General features: G+C 40.1%; 1 protein-coding gene across 4 annotated transcripts in view; it reads right to left on the bottom strand.

Annotated features, from left to right (window-relative positions):
* Positions 1-17,912, bottom strand: part of smad9 (SMAD family member 9) — a 29,133-nt gene extending 11,221 nt beyond the window's left edge. Inside the window, exons 1-5 of one of the 4 annotated variants that reach the window (XM_043692095.1) lie at positions 16,928-17,912; positions 14,215-14,394; positions 13,748-14,115; positions 9,632-9,892; positions 6,538-6,651 (exon numbers count right to left, since the gene is read on the bottom strand). In XM_043692095.1, coding sequence (XP_043548030.1) covers positions 6,538-6,651; positions 9,632-9,892; positions 13,748-14,006 — 634 coding nt within the window. In that variant the 5' untranslated portion in view covers positions 14,007-14,115; positions 14,215-14,394; positions 16,928-17,912. Of the gene's footprint in view, positions 1-6,537; positions 6,652-9,631; positions 9,893-13,747; positions 14,395-15,152; positions 16,331-16,927 lie in introns of all 4 variants that reach the window. The other 3 variants (XM_043692094.1, XM_043692096.1, XM_043692093.1) reach the window with 3 other exon arrangements.
* Between the last annotated feature and the right edge of the window lie 2,189 nt (positions 17,913-20,101).

Genomic DNA, 20,101 nt, shown 5'->3' on the forward strand with positions numbered 1-20,101 from the left:
AATGCTTACCCCAATTCAAAGCCGACTGTTGTAAGTGAATTCCTTCAGGAGTGTGCTTTACTCTCAGCGTCAGTGAAATAACTCCACAGAGGCTGGCATCCTGTCACCAAGTCACTCTTTATTTACATGTCGATAAGTCCTTGATGTTGATCCAGTTTCCTCAGAGCCAGCTCTCAGCATGACAGGATGTCCGAAACTTTTGTTTATATCTGTCAGCCAGGGCTCCCTAATCATGCCAGATTAACAGCCCCAATCAGGGAACTCCTATTCCATGAGGTCTATTTGGCTGATAGATATAGATATAGAATCCCGACAGTGTGGAAACAGGCCGTTCGGCCCAACAAGTCCACACCGACTCTCCGAAGAGTAACCCACCCAAACCATTCCCCTACATTTACCCCAGACTAATACACCTTACCTATACATTCTTGAACACTATGGGTAATTTAGCATGGCCAATTCATCCAACCTGCACATCTTTGGATTTTGGGAGGAAACTGGAGCACCTGGAGGAAACCCATGCAGACATGGGGAGAATGTGCAAACTCCACACAGACAGTCGCCCGAGGCAGGAATTGAACTCAGGTTCCTGGCGCTGTGAGACAAGTGTTATCCATACACGTACCATCCTCTGTGTGAAAAAGTTGCCCCTTAGCTCTCTTTTATATCTTTCCCTCTCACCCTAAACCTATGCCCTCTAGTTTTGGATTCCCCCACCCTAGGGATGAGGCTTTGTCTATTTATCCTATCCATGCCCCTCATGATTTTATCAACCTCTATAAGGTTACTCCTCTGCCTCCAATGATCCAGGGAAAACAGTCCCAGCCTGTTCAACCTCCCCCATAGCTCAAATCTTCCAACCCTGCAACATCCTTGTAAATCTTTTCTGAGCCCTTTCAAGTTTCACAACATCCTTCCAATAGGAAGGAGATCGAAATGCACACAATATTCCAAAACTGGCCTAACCAATGTCCTGTACAGCTGCAACATGACCTTCCAATCCCCGTAATCAATACTCTGACCAATAAAGGAAAGCATACCAAACACCTTCTTCACTATCCTATCTACCTGCAACTCTACTTTCAAGGAATTATGAACCTGAACTCCAAGGTCTCTTTGTTCAGCAACACTCCCCAGGACCTTACCATTAAGTGTATAAGTCCTGCTAAGATTTGCTTTCCCAAAATGCAGCACCTCGTATTTATCTGAATTAACCTCCATCTGCCACTTCTCAGCCCATTGGCCCATCTGATCAAGTTTCAAATTTCAGCGCTGCATCTGCATTGGTTTGATCTCTAATCTAGTGTGCCAGTTCATTTTCACGTCCACATAGTTGCCCTTGTTTAGGTTTAAATTTCTATAATACTAGGCTTCTCTCTCTTTCAAACAGGTGTAGCATTCAATCATATTGTGATTGTCAGTTGCATCTTAACTCTGAAATCATTAACTAATCCCAACATATTACATAGTATCAGGTCTAATATAACCTGCACTCTGATAGTTTCTTAGAGGAGCACGTTCTGGAATGAATCTTGAAACCACTCTATGAATTCCTTATCAAGGCTACTAACCTCAGAGTCTTTTTTGAAGAGATTACAAAGGTGATGGACAGAAGTAAGTCAATGTATATTGTTTATATTGACTTTCAGAAGGCATTTGATAAAGTCCTATACAAGAAAGTGTTCACTAAGGTGAGATTACTGATATGGATAGGAAATTGATTGAAGAAACAGAACGATGGTTAAGCATTCAAATTGTTTGGACTTGACTATTGGTGTCCTAGAGGGATCTGTGTTGGAAGCTCAATTATTCAGAATAAATGAATTAGGTAATGGAATAAAAGGTCAAATATCCAAATTAACTGCTGATAAAATTGGACAGCATTATGGACAGCTTTGGCAACAGCATAAAATTCTAACAGGATATTGATAAATTAGGTGAATGGCACAGTTGTGGCAGATGGATTTTAATATAAGCAAATGTGAGGTTATCCATTTTTGACCAAAAAGGAATAGATCATAGTTTTTATGTTAGAAAGAGCAAAATTAAATACATTGGATATCCAATGAGATTTGGGGGTTCAGGTGCATAGCTCTTTAAAATGTCATGAACTGGTGCAGAAAATAATGAAGAATGCTAATGGAATGCTGGACTTCATATCTAAAGGGTGGCACGGTGGCTCAGTGGTTAGCACTGCTGCCTCACAGCGCCAGGGACGCAGGTTTGATTCTAGCCTCGGGCGACTGTCTATGTGGAGTTTGCACATTCTCCCCATGTGTGCCTGGATTTCTTCCGGATGGTCCAGTTTCCTCCCACAATCCAAAGATGAACAGGCCAGGTGAATTGGCCATGCTAAATTGCCTATAGTGTTAGGTACTTCGTCAAAGGGAAATGGATCTGGGTGGATTACTCTTTGGAGGGTCGGTGTGGACTTGTTCGGCTGGAGGGCCTGTTTCCACACTCTAATAATCTAAAGAGCTAGAGTATAGGGAAGCAGACGTTATGCAGCAGTTATACAAAACCCTAGTTAGACCCCATTTGAAGAAGTGAGGGTAGATCTGGACACCAAACCTTAAGAAGCAGGCTCTGGAGGTAGATTAACACAGGTTTACAAGGATCATCTCTGGGCTTCAGGGGTTAAGTACTGAACAGGGATTAGAAAATTTGACATTTATTCTCTAGAATTAAGACGTTGAAGGGTGATCTAATTGAAGATTTCAGAATATGAATCGGGAAAGACATGGTAGACAAAGTTAAACTATTTTCACTGGTTGAAAATTCTAGAACCAGGGACATAGTCTAAGAATTAGGGCCAGGGCATTCAGGAGAGATGTTAGAAAACACTTCTACATGCAAGAGTAGTGAAGATTTGAAACTCTCTTCCTCAAATGGTGGTTGATGCTAATTCAATTATTAAATTTAAACATTAGAGAGACATTTTTTATTAAGCAAGGTTATCAAGGAATACAGGCCCAAGACAGGTATATGGTGTTAAGCCACAGGTCAGCTATGATCGTGTTGACCAGCACAGCAGTATCGAGGGGCTGAATGGTCTACTCCTGACCCTATGTTTCTTTTGCCAATTTGATTTAAACAGTTTAAATGTTGATTTAAAACAGCCATGTTTATGGCTTCCCCTTTATTGCAAACGCACAATAGTTCTTCTTGTATTCTTTGTACTACATTGTGGTTACTGCTATGGCACCAGAAGATCACTCTCACTAGTGACGACTTCTACTACTCATCAGCTCCGTGATTCTACACTCTGATCTCCTGGACCTCGGTCATCTCTAAATATTACATTAAAGTCTTCCTTGATAAACAATGCTACCATTCCACTTTTCCTAGCTTCCTACTCCCCTTGAATATCATGTACCCCTCAATAATCAGGACCCAGTCCTTGCCATCCTGCAGCCACATCTCTGTAATGGTTTTCATAGTTACTTTGTTGTGTGTTATCAATTCATTTATTTTGTCATGAGATAGGAGAGTGACTCCCCTTGACATTACAGCTGCAGTTGACCAAGTGTGACTGAGAGGAACTTCCTGGGGGTCTTTTGTGTTGTCCCTCCTCCTCCCTGTAGATGCCTGTTGGCACCACCCTCTCTGAGAAGAAGGGACACATGGACTGAGGCCAAGCCCTTTTGTTCCCCCACTCACCTTGACTCTGATGCTGACTGTCAATGGTTACATTGATGGAGTTTTGGTCTATGTGTATGTCTGTGTCCAGTGAACTCATGTCTACATGACAGTCACCAACCTGCCCATGAGACAGACAGAGGTAGACAAGCAGGAGGCTGGAAGAACACAGCAAGCCAGGCAGCATCAGGAGATGGAGAAGTCAACATTTTGGGTGTAACCCTTCTTCAGGACCCTTCTCCACCTCCTGATGCTGCCTGGCTTGCTGTGTTCTTCCAGCTCTCTGCATGTCTGCCTTGGATTCCAGCATCTGCAGTTTTTTTTGTCTCTAACATGAAACAGACAGATGGCATGCATCAACCGTGCACTCCTCCATCATTTGATCTTGTTTACTGACTGCCTTTGGCAAATCTGCCTGCGGTTCATGTGCCTGTCTGTGCATTTTTACAAAGTCCTTAATGGCCAAGACAATGGAATCATCTTCTTCCTGGGCCTGAGCAGGTGCCATGTCTTTGGAAGTTCCTTGTGTGCCAGTGACCTGATCTGTGCCATCCTCAACCAGCTGCAGAGACGTGTCAGTGGTGGGCTCACCAGATTATGCTTCCGAGTCCAGTCGAGATAGAGAATTCAGTGGGGTGGAAGTGAAAGTCTCTGAGCTGGTGCAGGGTGCAGGTGATTGGTGCATCATCTGAGGGTTGTTTGATGGCCTCCTCAGAGATGGAGGTGGAGCTGAGGATTAGCAGTGTTGGCCTCTTCTTTGTAGTTCTTTGCTAGGTTCCATGAGAGTTTACATAAGAGAAGAGGGGGAACTAGTTGTCTAAGAGGGCTGAAAGCTTGTACAAGTTAAGGATGTTAGTAATGGGAGAGCTGAATGGCACAATGAAGCTTATTGGTTTAGTTTCCATTGAGGTTTCGTGACCCACTGAGCAGTTGTGTTCTTCTTTGGCCAACTGCAGCATTTTCTTCTTCATATGGGGTAAGAAGCTTAATGTGTGCCATTGTTCTTCACCCACTCTGATTGGTTAGGAGACATTTTTTCCTGCAATGAGACAAAGAAGGGATTGAATGAAAGTGTATTGAAAAACAGTTAATAGTGATGAAGGAGCAGGAGAGGTGTTGAGGATTCCCTAATGAGTGAGTAGGAAATTAGAAGACAGGAAGGGTTAGTAGTTTGTGAGGCTGAGGTAGGCAAGAGCCATTGAGTGGACATGTGTAATGCATTAGTGAACAATGTGTGAGCACAACATGAGTGCTGGTAAGAAGCTGGTGTGCAGTGTTAGATTCCTAGTGAGTGGTTGCTCTATTAGTATGAGAGACAGCAGAGAGAAAAACTTGGTACTTACCTTTGCACAGCCCAGATAGCCATTAAACTGCTTTCAGCACTATTGGTTGTTGTGTTTAATCCTGGACACCACATTAACACAGGCTGTTCTCTCCTTCCAGGCTGGTTGTGGTGTGGCCATACAACAGACTTCCTTTCCACCACCCCATCCACTAACTCCTCCAGGTTCCTGTTAGTGAAACAGGGGCCAGCTTCCCTTTTTTGGGCAGAAACAGAAAATGCTGGAAAAACTCAGCAGAATTAATGTTTCGGGTCCAGTGACCCTTCTTAAGTCCTTTTCGTAGAGTTGCTTGGTTACAGTGGTGGAGTAGCAGAGTGGAGGGTACTTTTTGACTTGCAGCATCTGAATTGCTATAGAGTTGGGAATTAAATAAGGCACCAACACTGTGGACATCACAAAGTCCTGGCAGCTTCCACCAAGCTTGCTGCATGAATGCATAAGATGGCGGGGGAGAAGCCTGTTGTATAGTTAATGAACAGAGGATTATATGAGAAAGTTTGACATAACAGACCACTCGCCATGAATCTCACCAAAAAATACTCTGCCAAAAAATATGAAAATTCAATCTCATGCCCTTCTTGGCTGCATAGTTCTGTATTTAAGCTACAAAGTTGGTTTATGGTGAAACTTTGAATCACACCATAAGGAGAAAACTTTAACCACTGTGCAAATCTGTTCAGGAAAGTTCCCCTCATTTCCCTTTCATATCAAAGCAACTGAATTGCTTTCATGGCTATTAGCACTGCCAAAGTTAATGACCAAGTAATCAATACAATATTTACTAACATTTCTCTTATAGATAGAAAGGCAAACCCAAGCCATCGAAATTGCCTAAGTACAGAAACATTAAATGTAATCAATAAAAACTGGAAAAATTCAAGATACCTCCCAATATTTATAATTCAAAACAAACTAAAGCATAGTCAAGAAAGTAACAGACACGATAACACTACATTTCAAATAGTAAGAGACAATCGAATCTCATTGTAAAATTATTTGCTCTATGTCGTGATTATCCTGAACTTTAAGACCATATTCTACATTTCCCTAATTCCACCAACTACATTTTATGAAGTAAATGCATATCCCAGATCAGTTTGGTATGATGATTAGACGTTGTGCTCCACTGTGTTATTATGTGACCTGTATCTGTAGATCTGTTTATTGCTGCTGTAATCTTAATATGATGTGGAGGTGCTGGTGCTGGACTGGGGTGGACAAAGTCAGAAATCACATGACACCACATTATAGCCCCTTCACCTGATGAAGGGGCAATGCTCCAAAAGCTTGCGATTTCAAATAAACCTGTGGAACTATAATCTGGTGTCGTGTATAACTTCTGACGTAATCTTAATAATGTGTGCCACAAACTGGTGTACAAAGTTAAAAATCACACAACACCAGGTCACCTGATGAAGGAGCGTCGTTCCGAAAGCTAGTGTGCTTCCAATTAAACCTGTCGGATTATGATCTGGTGTTGTGTGATTTTTAACTTTGTACACCCCAGTCCAACACTGGCATCTCCAAAGCATGACAAACTGGTGTGTCGGCTTACCTTTACAATCAACCAACTCTGGAACAAATGAGGAATCACTTGAGATGTCCATTGGCTGAATGTCACGCATCACTTGTTTGTCTGTGGGCCCATACAGAGGTGGTAGTGTCTTGGCTGCAAACAGACCATGGTCAACATTAACAATTGGAAAAGTTAACTTTTACTTTTTTGATCTGATAAGATGTACCTGTTGACCCTTTTAAAAATAATTTGGATTCCCCAAACAAGTAAAGTAATGCCCAATAAAAATAGAAAATGCTGGAGAAAATCAGCAACTATGACAGCAATTTTTAAAAATTCATTCACAGGATGTGTGTGTCACTGTTCAAGCCAGCATCTATTACCCATCCCTAATTGCCCAGAGGGCAGTTAAGCATCAATCAGATTGCTGTGAGTCTGGAGTCACATGTAGGCCAGATCACACAGCAATTTCTTTCCTTAAAGGATATTAGTGAACCAGATTTTTTTTACCTGACAATAAACAATAGTTTTCATTAGACTCTTTATTCAGCATTTTTATTGAATTCAAATTCCACCACCTTCTATAGCAGAATTCGGACCTATGTACCCAGGACATGACCAAGGCGTCTAAATTAATGGTGCAGTGATAATACTACTAAGCCATCACTTCCCCAGATGTGGATAGAGAAGCAGAGTTAATGTTTCACGTCCAATATGATTCCTCAAATGTTCCTTCTCCAAAGATGCTGCATGACCTACAGAGTTTCTCCAGCACGTTTTGTTGATATTTCAGGTCTCCAGTATCTACAGTAATTTCCTTTTATTAAAGTAACAGCCAAATCATGTTAGATCTAACACAGGAAGCGCTAGACAAAAAAACAAATAAACATGCATCCATTTCTCTGTCGTGGTAGTCACATGATACGACCATAATGGAATTTTGGAGTCATCAGAGCAATAAATTGGTCAACAACAAATAAAAGGAAAGAGCGGCTTGAGCTTTAAGAACCATAGGCCCAAAGACATATGTTCCTCAGAAGCATGCTTTTCTGTGTGGAATTTGCACATTCTCCCAGTGTCTGCGTGGGTTTCCTCCCGGTGCTCCGGTTTCCTCCCACAGTCCAAAAATGTGCAGGTTAGGTGAATTGGCCAGGCTAAATTGCCCGTAGTGTCAGATGAAGGGGTAAATGTAGGGGAATGCGTCTGGATGGGTTGCTCTTTGGAGGGTCAGTGTGGACTAGTTGGGCTGAAGGGCCTGTTTCCACATTGTAAGTAATCTAATCTAGTCTAACCTTAACATGTGCATGTTTCAAATTATGCACTCTGTGACCCTCAATGTAACAACATAAAGAAAATACTAAGAAAGAATACAGGATACTTTTCTCTAATAGGTCAGGCACAGAATATGAAGCAGTTCTGACAGAACTGTATAAAACACTAGTGATGCCACAGTAAGAGTGCAGCATATCATTCTGCTCTCCACATGAGAGGAAGAATGTGATCACATTAATGAAGGTACAGAGAGGATTTGTGAGGATATTGCTAAGAATAAAAATGATTGAATAACTGGGAGTTCTGAAGAAGGATCAAGGAACCTGAAATGTTAACTCTGCTTTCTCTCCACAGATGCTGCCAGACCTGCTGTGTATTTCCAGCATTTTTGTTTTAGTTTCTAAACAACTGGGGTTGATTTTGGAACAGAGAAGGCTATTGGAGAGCTTTAATTGAGGTGTATAAAATCATGAAGGGCTGACTGTATAAGGAGGATTTAATTCCCTTAGTGAGAGATCCCTACCCATTTGGAAATAGATTTCAAGTAATAGAAGCATGAGGGAAGACATGATAATTTTTTTCACTGAGGAAACTAGAGATCTGGAACTTGCTGTCTGAAACAGTGGTAGAGGCAGAAGCTCTTACTATATTTATAAAGTACGTAGGCATCCACATGAATTACTAACTTACAATAAACCATTACAGCACAGTAAAAGGCCATTGTGTTTGCACTAGCTATGCATTCTAATCCCACTTTCCTGAATCTGGTCCATAGACATTCCTGGCTACAGGGTTTCAAGTGCAGATGCAGGTTTTGCCTTGAAAACCAAACTGAGCAATGAATTCCAGAAACCCACTACCCTTTGGTCAAAAACATTTTCTTCGTGCCTCCTCTAATAGAGTCATAGAGACATACAGCATGGAAACAGACCCCTTGGTCCAACCCGTCCATGCCGACCATCCTTCTACGAATTTCCTGTGCCCCCTGGTAATTGACCTCTCTGCCAGGGAAACCAGGTCTTCCTTTTACACTGTACCCAAGCTGCTCATTATTTTTAACACCCCAATTAATTCACCCCTCAGCCTCCTATTCTCTAAGGAAAACAACACTAACCTATCTGGTTGTTCCTCATACCTGAAATTTTCAGACCCCGACAACATACTTTTAAATCAGCTCTGTATATTCTCTACAGCAATTATGTCCTTCTTGTAATGTGTATAGAACTGTATACAACATTCCAGCTGTGGTCTGACTAGTGTCTTGTATGATTCTAAAATGAATAATTGAAAATAAAGCAAACAAAGGTGATGACAATCCCTGTACTGCCATTTTTTGGGTTGTAATGGTCAACTAAACAGATATCTATTATGAATTATTTTCAATGAATGTCACTGTATTTATTTTCAGTACCAGCCTTAAAAGGAATTATAACAACAGTTCTACTGAAAGCCAGGTCTACTGTTGTACTCTTACAGCGTTTCTTTGTCATACTCTCAAATGAAAGTAGTAATTTAGATTGCTAAGCCTATTGGCTTTCTTTTGGGAATGTGTTTCTAATCAAACATTACAGTACGTTATCTTTCACTCAGACTTCTATAACTTTACCCTCAATAAAGGTTGTAGTTCACTGGGTCACTTTGCTCCCTTTTTAATTAAAAAAAAAGCATCAACCTTTGACTAGGTTCAGTATTCAGTGAATTCTATAAGATCTGTACCAGAGTTCATAAAACATGTTCTGTTATTTCGTCAAGAATCCTTACAGTATTTTATCTTCAAAAGTGTTTCATTTACTGTAAAGTGTTTTCAAATGTTCTCAAATTGTGGCAGATTAATTCCCGTTAATATTAATTGAAATGCTACCTGAGAGTTGATATGAGGCTCGTGAACCAGAACTGGCAGGAGAACTTGGATAGTTAATGTTGCTCGATGATTGAGGGAAAGCGTTGTTTGGTGAAGGCAGATAAGGCGGATTTATTTGCTGATGAAAAGAGCTTGGGAAAGTAACATTGTGCGGCATCAATGGTTCATTCTGAGGTGACAGAGGCACATTGCGAAACTTGACAAGTAGGCTATGTTGCGGGTTAAATTCACTATGACGTGGCACAAGTACAGGCGGTAGCACTGTAAGAGAACACACAAGTTCAGATGGCCGGTAGACTTTGATCATAGTTTTCTCTTGTATCACAACAAAATCATTGAAAGTTACCTATAAATCTCAGTCTTAATTGCATACCTATGCTCAAACAAAATATAGTAATTTACAACATTAAAGATTTGTGGGTGATTTTAAAATTCTATCACAAATGCTTTTTCTTTAATCTTTGCAGCGCCAATGTCCTTTTCAAACACTGGCATTAATATGCCCAATCGCCTGAAGAGTTAGATAGTAATTCCTTCTTTTAACTGTTTGCCTGCTGGCAGTTTCAGTAAACTTGTCATTATCATCATTGGATACTTGCCATGGAGTAAAACCTATGGCTAGAATCTGTGCATGGAATTTTAATGTGTGGAAAGTGCAGGAAACTTCCACTCTTAACCTCCTGCATTGGGGCTTTGGAAGGACTTACGATTTGGCAATATCATGAACACATCTGTTAGTCAAAATGTTGATAGGGTTGATAGATTAATGTGGAGACAATGTTCCCTCTTATATGCAAATCTAGAGCTGGGGTCATTGTTTAAAAATCAGGAGTTGCCAACTGAAAACAGAAATGAAAGAAATTTTTCCTGACGGTCATGAGTTTTCAGAACTCTCTTCCTGAAAAGGTGATAGAAATAGACTCCTGGAGTAGTTTTTAAGACAGAGGTAGACAGATTCTTGTTCAGCAACAGGCTGAAACATTGTCAGTGGTAAGCGAGAATGCAGATTTGAGGTTACAATCTGATCAGCTATGATTTTATTGAATGATGGAGCAGTCAGAAAGGGCTGAAAAAGTATACTCCTGCTCTTTGTTCACTTGTTCCGGGCCATCAAGTCTTGGACCCAAAGAGTTCTGGTTCAGAAAAGGAGGAGCCAAAAGACTTCCCCGGGTCAATTTAACTGTTAAGGTTTTAGTTCAGCTAGTGATGCTGAAAGATGACCATTTTATCATTGGCTCAGTTGTAGTTGTTCCAAGCCACCTCAATTACTTGTGAACAGTTATAACAGGCCTGCTTATGTTGATTTCTGCGCAACTGTTTTTAGTTTTCATTTGACAACCATGCGTACTCCTTTATCTCCAACGTTCATTCCTCTTCTTCTACCCTGTGCAATTATTCCCTTTCAATTTGAGTGTTAGCAAGACATCCATAACTACATATTCAGTCCCATTGTACAAGTCAACTTTGTACAAGTCAAATTGTAGAAGTTTGAAGCCCCAGCACTGATCTCTGTGGGTCAGTGTGTTCTCCTAAAACAGCTGCAGTGGGGACCATTGTGTAATGATCACAGATGGAAATGTACAGCAGATCTTTCTCCTATTTAGATTAGATTACTGACAGCGTGGAAACAGGCCCTTTGTCCAACAAGTCCACACCGACCCTCCAAAGAGTAACCCACCCAGACCCCTTCACCTAACACTATGGGCAATTTAGCGTGGCCAATTCACCTAACCTGCACATTTTTGGACTGTGGGAGGAAACCGGAGCACCCGGAGGAAACCCACGCAGACATGGGAGAACGTGCAAACTCCACATAGACAATTGCCTGAGATGGGAATTGAACCCGGGTCGCTGGCGCTGTGAAACAGCAGAAAGTTTTTGGGCAATTCAACTTTGACTAGGAGTTCTGATAAAGAACCTTTTTAATAAGGAAAAACAAACAACGGTGATACCTTGACTATTTGAACAAGATAATTAGGAAATGAATCAAGATCTTCTGATCTGTTCCTCTGTCTCAACAATCTTACTTATTAAATTTACATTTACAAAACTGACATGTATGTGTAACATGCTCAGTTATTTATCAGTTTTAATCATGGTGTACACTTTCATTACTTACATACACACAATGGCTATTAGTACTGCATATAATTCTGATACAAAAGAAGAGATTGAAATTAGCTCTTAATGAATAAGTTGTTTATTATTCTAACTGCACAGAGTTACTACCTATTTATCAATAAAATAATTTATCATTTGATAACTAAATATCATTTGATTTTTTCCTAAGCTACAAGCACGAGTCACAGCAGTTATATTGGATCTAAACTTTCTCTGATATTTCTAAAGCTGACTAGCATTAAAGTTTAAGAAGAACTGAGTAAGGTTTTATTTTCTTAGCACTCTCAGTAAACATTCAAAATCTGCCCACAAATAATGTCACATATAACAGAATGGAAGAAAGTAACAAAAGTTCATAACAACATTAGTATAAATTCAGCTATAATTCATGTAATGCTTCAGTTGTTGAGCTCTCAATCTCAGCTCTACCGTCATGGTTCATAAGGGAGACAACTGTTCTAGGTCATCTTCCATTGGTTACAAAGTGACAGGGGTAAAGACGTGAGAAAAGTTCATTTGCCAGCGCTTTTGACCCTGAATGAATGGTAATAAGAAAGTAAGTATATTTAAAGATAGACTAAGCAGCAAGTCCCATTATTACTTAATAACTATGTGAGCTATGGTGCCCCTCACATGTGCATTGCTCATTACACAGAGAATTGCTAGCAACAAGCACGGAATGATCAGCCTGGAACACCTTCCCCCTCCCAGCTAAGAACAGTCCATGTGAGAGTGGGACTAATTGGAGAAAAAAAAATGAAGAGGTAACAGACCCAGTTTTGTATTTTAAATTATATGTCAAAAATCTTGTTTCCAGAAGGCAATGTAATGTCAGGATTTATCCTCAGGAAACATTTGCATGGTAATAATTTGACATTGGTCATTTGCATGGTAATAATTTGACATTGGTGAAAGTGATTTTGTCTTAGGGATCTTTGATAACTGAAGATTAGAAATCAATCCTGGAAGCTCATTGAAACTAAATGATAACATCCAATTTCCCTACCTTACCTGAACCCACCCCACCAGAGAATACGAATGACTGTAACATGTGATTGAGTTTGTGGGCTTCCATCCCCACTCACATTCTGTAGATTTTTGGCCAGTTTAAAGAAAATTTCCATATCTATTGGTCATATCTGCTTTGTCCCATTTCTGTAGCCATGAAAGATTACAGATGTAGGAAGTAAAAAGTGATGGGTTAATCAAAACTCTAAATCAAAACCAGAAATGAGAAGTAAACTAATTCTTTAGCAGCCAAGTGTGTTGTGAAGCTCCTGGTAAATGTGATTGTTTTACTAAAAACTAACTAAGACTGGATACTATTAATTAAATATTCATTTACAATAAATCCTTTTGTGCAAATAATAAAAGCAAGGCACAAAAAATAATATTTATTGCAGATTGAATTAAGTAAGAACATGATTCAATCTTTAATTGTCATCCTTTGCAACAAAGTATGTTTATTATGCTCAATCTTCGGATTGCTCTGGTAGTTTTTGAAAACAAGTCATTGGAGTTTCAAGAATAATACATTAATTTTCAGTTGATAATGATATTAAATGGGAAACCATTTAATTTCAATTAAAGAATTGCATATCTTACAAGCTGTTTATTGCAGCCACTTCTGATCTGCAGGTATTTAAAATAAACAGTTTTTATAGGAAAATTGGACAAACATACAACTAATCTCACCAGTTTCTATGTAAATCCTGGATTAAATAGGAAAGACTCAACTACAACTCCAAAACAACAGGTGTAAGAAAAAGCCAGACTTCTACTCAATGAATTAAATTTTGAAAGGGACACATATTGATGATTTTAGTAGGTAAAATAAAAACAACATATTGACTAAATGTTGAGACATTAAGATGCAGAGAGATTTTATAAAGGACAGGTTTTGGGCTTTTGATATTATCATGTAATAAGTACTCATTATTAAATCTCCAGGGCAACAGGGGAACCAGATTAAATGAACTACCATAATAGACATACCTGGCATTTCCACCCTCCTGTAATGATATGGATTAATGCATACTTCTTTCTGCTTTGAACCAAATGGGAATTCACAATACTCGAGAGGTTTTAACTCATGGTGAGACTGTAAATCAGGCCATCGCCACACCCTGCAGTATATTACATGTGGTAAGCCTTTACGATGAGATACTTGTAATCTCCCATCCAAAGACCTTGGAATGGTGACACACTTGCTGAGTTGCCCTGGTGAGCTGAGGGCTTTCTCCAGGTCCTCCATGGCCCCTTTCTTTTTTTTCAGCTTTTTCACAAGCGAATCCACAGCCTTTTCTGCCCATTTTTCCTCCTCGTCTCCTTGTTTCCATCCCAGGAGCCTTTTCACTGCAGGACTTGTGAAGGAAAACAAGCTAACCATAGTCATCATTGAAAATACAGAGGAAGAGCTTTTTTTAAACAGTTAGGAAGCATGAAGAAAATGTCATCAAAACCTTCGAAGCCCGTGCAGTTTGATAACTGTCCAGGATAAAGTTCCTGTGATATCTAGAGGTCAGCCACAACAAATCTCTTCAATGCTCTGAATTTAGAGCTGGCCACTGGGAAAGTCTGAGAAGCTTCCAGGAATGGATGCTTTTCTTCTGTAGTCAGATGCCAGCTAGTATTAATTTCACCTGTTAGAATAATACATAGCCATGTTAAAGATCAGATAGCTCTCTCTTTTGAAGGTGTCATTCTTTTCAAGTGTAGTTCACATTTCAATGCTGCATTAATTGCTATGAAATACAACACCATCTGTTTAGCCTGTGGAATTGTGTTGCAGTGTAAAAAAATGTATATATGCATGTACACATACACCTCCACAGTCAATCAAGATTTAACATGGTTAAAATATACAATTTGTGGCAAAATGTCAAATATTTGACTACTGAAATTTTTAAATTCTGTAATTAGAGGCAAATGATATGAGCATAACAACATCTTGAAACTCTGAAATCAGTTGCACTGAAACCTGAACATTGTAGGTTCCTCATCAGCTATCCTAGGGTATGTTTCATTCTTTCATCATTTTCAAAGCATGAAAATTGTCATTCAACAAAATAAGCCATATTTTCTGATTCATTTCTCAGGGTAATGCCCTGACCAATGTAAACCTACTCGGTTTCAAATCTAAATAGAATTTGGCAGTTAACAGTTGACCATAAGACCATAAGATATAGGAGTAGAACTAGACCATCGAATCTCCCGATCATTCGATCATGGCTGATCTGCTTTTCCACCCTGTTCTCTTGCTTTCTATCTGTAACCTTTTATTCCCAATTCAAGAACCTATTGCTATCTTAAGTACACTCAATTACTTGGCCTCCACAGCCCTTTGCAGCAAGGAGTTCCACACATTAACTACCTTATGGCTGAAGAAATTCTTCCTCACCTCAGTTCTAAAGAGCCATCCCTTCGCTCTAGGGCTGTGCCCCTGGATTCTCATCTCTCCTGCCAGTTGAAATATCTTCTCCACATCCAGTCTATCCAGGTCTTTCAGTAAGTTTCAATTGCAGAGGCCTATATCAATGCTGGGCAAAGGACTCCCAAGCACTGGAAGTAATTTCTTTGAGAAAATTTGCTCCACCTCACATTGATCTGCACACTCCGCATTTAATTTGCAAAATGGTTCAGTGTCCTTGTACACTAACTAATGAAAGTAAATTGGAAGGTGCAGGAAGCATTTAGGAAGGCAAATGGTTGACTTTCATTCCAAGAGGATTTGAATACAAAGTAGGGATAAAAGGTGAAAGTGAGGACTGTGGATGCTGGAGATTAGAGTCAACAGTAATGTCGGAAAAATGACAGCCAAATATGCAAGCATCTGACAAGGAGCAATGCAATAATGATTAGCTAATCTCTTTTCATGTTTGAGGGATAAATGTTGGCCCGGACATTGGAAATAATTCTATTGTTTTGTTGAATGCTATGGGATCATTTACATCCACCAGAGGGAGATCAGACCAGTTTAACATCTCATCCAAAACGCAATGCCCTCTGAAAGTGGAGCAGTCACTCAGGTCTGCCCTTAAATATCAGCTTTGATTTTTGTGCCTTGTCTTTGGAGTAGGGTTCAACTCCATAACTGTCTGACTCAGAGGTGAGTGCCACCAAGCAAGTGACCACCAAAATTGTTAACATTTCCGTCATGTAATGGGAGGAGGCTGCTGGAAAAGGATTGAGAAAAAAGTCAGAATAGGGTTCAGCCATGAAGTTGTTTGAAAGCTGGCACAAAGATACTAAAATGAGACCATTGGAATTTGGGTAGAATGGTGGCGATGGCTTCATTATTACAGAGAATGCCATTTGTGCATTTGATCAGGGTTCTCAGTGCTTTAACTGGAGCAGAGACCTAAATAGAGAGTTTAAAACTTGGATTTGGGGGGGGGGGGGGGGGAAATTCACACAGATTTAGGAGGCAATAACATATTAAAGGAGCTCTTTTGAAAAGGAGAACACAATTAGAGATGGGGTTCGTCCTGTTTCCAAGACAGATGGGAAGGAAGCAGTGTACCAGGGTTACAGTTGGCTTCAATATTAGTGACAAAGAAATCCATGAGCTCTTCACTTCTGTGGAGAAAAGAAAGGGTGGAAAGGAACTGAGGGGAAAATTTTGAATTTGGAGATTGCAAAATTATTTGAAAAAAAAAAGCCACAGTTCACAATCGACTTTGAAAATGGCTGTTGGCAGTATTGGAAAGATGGGTGAAAATGAAAGTCACGTTACAAAGCCAAACAAACAATCTTAACGCTAGTAAGAAGCTGATATCACACCATCACGGCAGGTCACATTTAGAGAGTTGGTCCTCAGCTGTAGCAATAGCCACAGTGCCAGGAACTGACTTGAAAAATATTGCATCCAACCAGGTCGACCTGAAGGCCCTGCTTTCTCTCCTGTATAACCCAGAATGGCGGAGCTTTAAACTACCAAAGATTAAAAAAAAACATCTTTGACAACAGGGAAGTCTTGATTGCTCAGACCCCACTCAGATTCCAGACAGTTACCCTCAGATTTCCAACTCATGGTAGACTTTTTTCAAATGTTTTGGCAGATTGAGTAACTCGTTCGACAAAGTAACAAACATCGACGAATCCTTAAGCTGGGGGGAAAAAAATCAACATTACTTACAAATAAAACAAACCACATTTATGGTTTAACTTACTGACCCTTCTGAGGTGCGAGGATTCCGTCAGCACGTCTCATGTGACAATCCTATGGACAACCAGAAAAGATTGAAGAGAAAACTTCATTGCGACTTACGAAAAGCAGCGGTGAGTGAATGAGAGACAAGACAGATTGGTATCAGGGACCTGGATAACCTTACTTCTCGCACCCAGACAAAGAATTTCTCAGTCACAGAGCACCACTGTCAGAGTCATGGAGTCCGAATCAGTGAAGTGCCAAAGAGACAGTCAGTCTGAGTCTCTCCGCGCATAGGGATCAAGTTGAGAGAATGCCAATGAGGCAAAGCCACAGAACCCAAGTGACATTCACAGACAAGTCAGAGTGTCACAGTACTAGCGGGAAGACAGCCAGAATGAAAGCTTCATGTTTGAATATCAGTCATAGCTTGCTTTCGCAGAAGTCAGCGTCACTAACATCCTAGCCTTAGGCTTTCACCACACTGATTTTGGCAACAGTACAACACTGACATAATCATCATGTCAGGGTCAAAAGTGCAGCATTATGTAGCTGGTGCCAGCCCAGTCTCATCTGTATTACGAGTGACACCACCTTAAAGAAATTGCCTCAAATAAATTTTTTGATTAGTTGTGAAAACCACTCTATGTTATTGCGGTGGGAGAGCCTTCTGCAACTGCAGATTATCGTACAGTGCAGAAGCCTGGAAATCACAATCAGCATAAATGTATCGATGTACACAGCTAAAGCTGGTGGTGTGAACGGCCAGGGCACACTCCCCACAAATAATGCTGACACAAATCATGAGACTCATATCAGTCAATGTCAGCCAGGGACACATTCAGTCTAAACTGGCCTGAGTGATGTGAGAATATTATGGACTCAACCAGTCAGGTGCACTCTTAGTAAAGTGTCATTTCACACATACATATTACAGAAAGTGTGACGTTTGTGTTCATTGACCTCCAACTGCAAGTGAAATTTCGAAAGTACAAAGAAAACAACGTTTCTGGTCAGTTCTTTTTCAATCAGACTATCCTATGATTTAATTTTTAAAAATGACAGGGCTTCAATTGGGTAAACTGGAATTGGTGTGATTATGGAGACCTCACACTGTTATTAGCATGAGACCCACTCCATTTTAACTTGTCATTTTGATATCCTCAGCTTTTGTTTTGGTAATGATTATGAAAATATCAGCAATGGTAACAGCAACTTCAGGAGTTCTGTCATGCATGGAATAAGGTAGAAACCCAGGCATTGCAGCCAGTGAGGGTATACTTATCCACAGGGTGTGCTGCAGAGGCTAGCCAGGTTATACAGCACAGAAACAGACCCTTCAGTCCAACTTTTCCGCACCCACCAACATCCCAATCTGACCCAGACCCATTTGCCAGCATTTGATCCATATCCCTCCAAACTCTTCCTATTCATATATCCATCCAGATGCCTTTTTAAATGTTATAATTGTAACAGCCTTTACCACTTCCTCTGGTAGCTTGTTCCATACATGCACCACTCTCTATGTGGAAATTGTTACCCCTCAAATCGTTTTGAAATCTTTTCCCTCTCACTTTAAGACTATGCCCTCTATTTTGCCCTGGACGAATACATGGATAGGGAGGGAATAGGAAGGGATTTATATCCTGTAAATGAAGACAGTTTTAATATGGAAGGGCAAAATGTGTCAGCACAGACTTGGAGTGCCGAAGGGCATGTTGCTATGCTGTATTGTTCTTTATTCTTTTGGACACACCCCATCTTTTGCAATTGTGAATTCACGAGATGTTGCCCTATAACACTTAGACTCACCGCAAAAACCCATGAAAAAGTTGCATCTTGTTGAAAGAGGGGGAACAGTTTATCAACTGCACAATTACCATAAACATCCTACGACCCTGAAAAACTAATTTTGTATTTACATAATGTCAAATTTCTCCCAATGATATAAATTCCATATTCTTTCTATTTTAAAAAAGCATATTTTCAAAAGACTTCTTCTTAGTTTTCACATCCCTCTGAGGCGGAGCATTCTGAAGATTCATTGCTTTCTGAGTAAAGAAATTTCTCCTTATCTCAATGGGGTTTCTCTTGTTCTGAGATAATGTCCCCCGATTCTACATTCACTCTCCTATCTACATCCACATGCTAGAATTTATCAATTTCAGTAGGATCACCTTTTGCTCTTTGAAATTCTAAAGAATACAGACCCAGTTTTCTCAATCCCTCCTCACGATCCTGCTGCTCCAGGAAATAGTTTGGTGAATCTCTGATGGACTCCTTCTGTGGGAAAACCATCCTCCAATAAGGAGACCAAAACCATACACAGTAATCCAAGTTTAGTTTCACCAAAGTCTATACAATCACATCAAATTATCTTTACTTCTGTACTCAAATCTCCTGACACTGGAGGCCAACATATCATTTCTCTTTATTTTTGCTTGCTACACTTGCATGCCAGTTTATAGAGATTAATAAACAAGGATGCACAGCTCCTAATAGGTACCAACATATTCCAACCTCTCACCATTTAAGAACTGTTCTATCTTTTTTACTACCAATGCGGATTACTTCATGTTCATTCACATTATGTTCCATTTGCCATTCTTGCCCATTCAATTAGCCTGTCCATGTCTGCTTGAAAATGACTTGAATCTTCCTTACGATTTAAATTCCTACCTAGTTTTGTGTTACTGACAAATTTGAAAATATTGGTCCCCACATCTAAATCATTTGTTTAGATTGCGAATAAATGTAACACTGATCTTTTTGGTACCCCACGAGCAGTACAAGTCCCATCTGCTCAGAGGTGAACGCATAACTGAAAAGGTTGATTAGAAAAATATACACAGCCTGTCATCCTGAGAATGGCCCATTTATTCCTACTCTCTGTTTTCTGCCTGTTAACCATTTCTCAGTCCAAACTAATATATTGCCCCCAATCTCATGTGTTCTAGCTTGTTTACCAACCTTCTGCATGTGGCCTTATCAAAAGCCTTAACACAGAGGGTGGTACGTGTATGGAATGAGCTGCCAGAGGAAGTGGTAGAGGCTGGTACAATTGAAACATTTAAGAGGCATTTGGATGGGTATATGAATAGGAAGGGTTTAGAAGGATATGGGCCAGGTGCTGGTAGGTGGGACTAGATTGGGTTGGGTTACCTGGTCGGCATGGATGGGTTGGATCGAAGGCTCTTTTT

The sequence above is a fragment of the Chiloscyllium plagiosum genome, chromosome 6 (genome assembly GCF_004010195.1).
Source record: "Chiloscyllium plagiosum isolate BGI_BamShark_2017 chromosome 6, ASM401019v2, whole genome shotgun sequence".
Lineage (NCBI taxonomy): Eukaryota > Metazoa > Chordata > Chondrichthyes > Orectolobiformes > Hemiscylliidae > Chiloscyllium > Chiloscyllium plagiosum.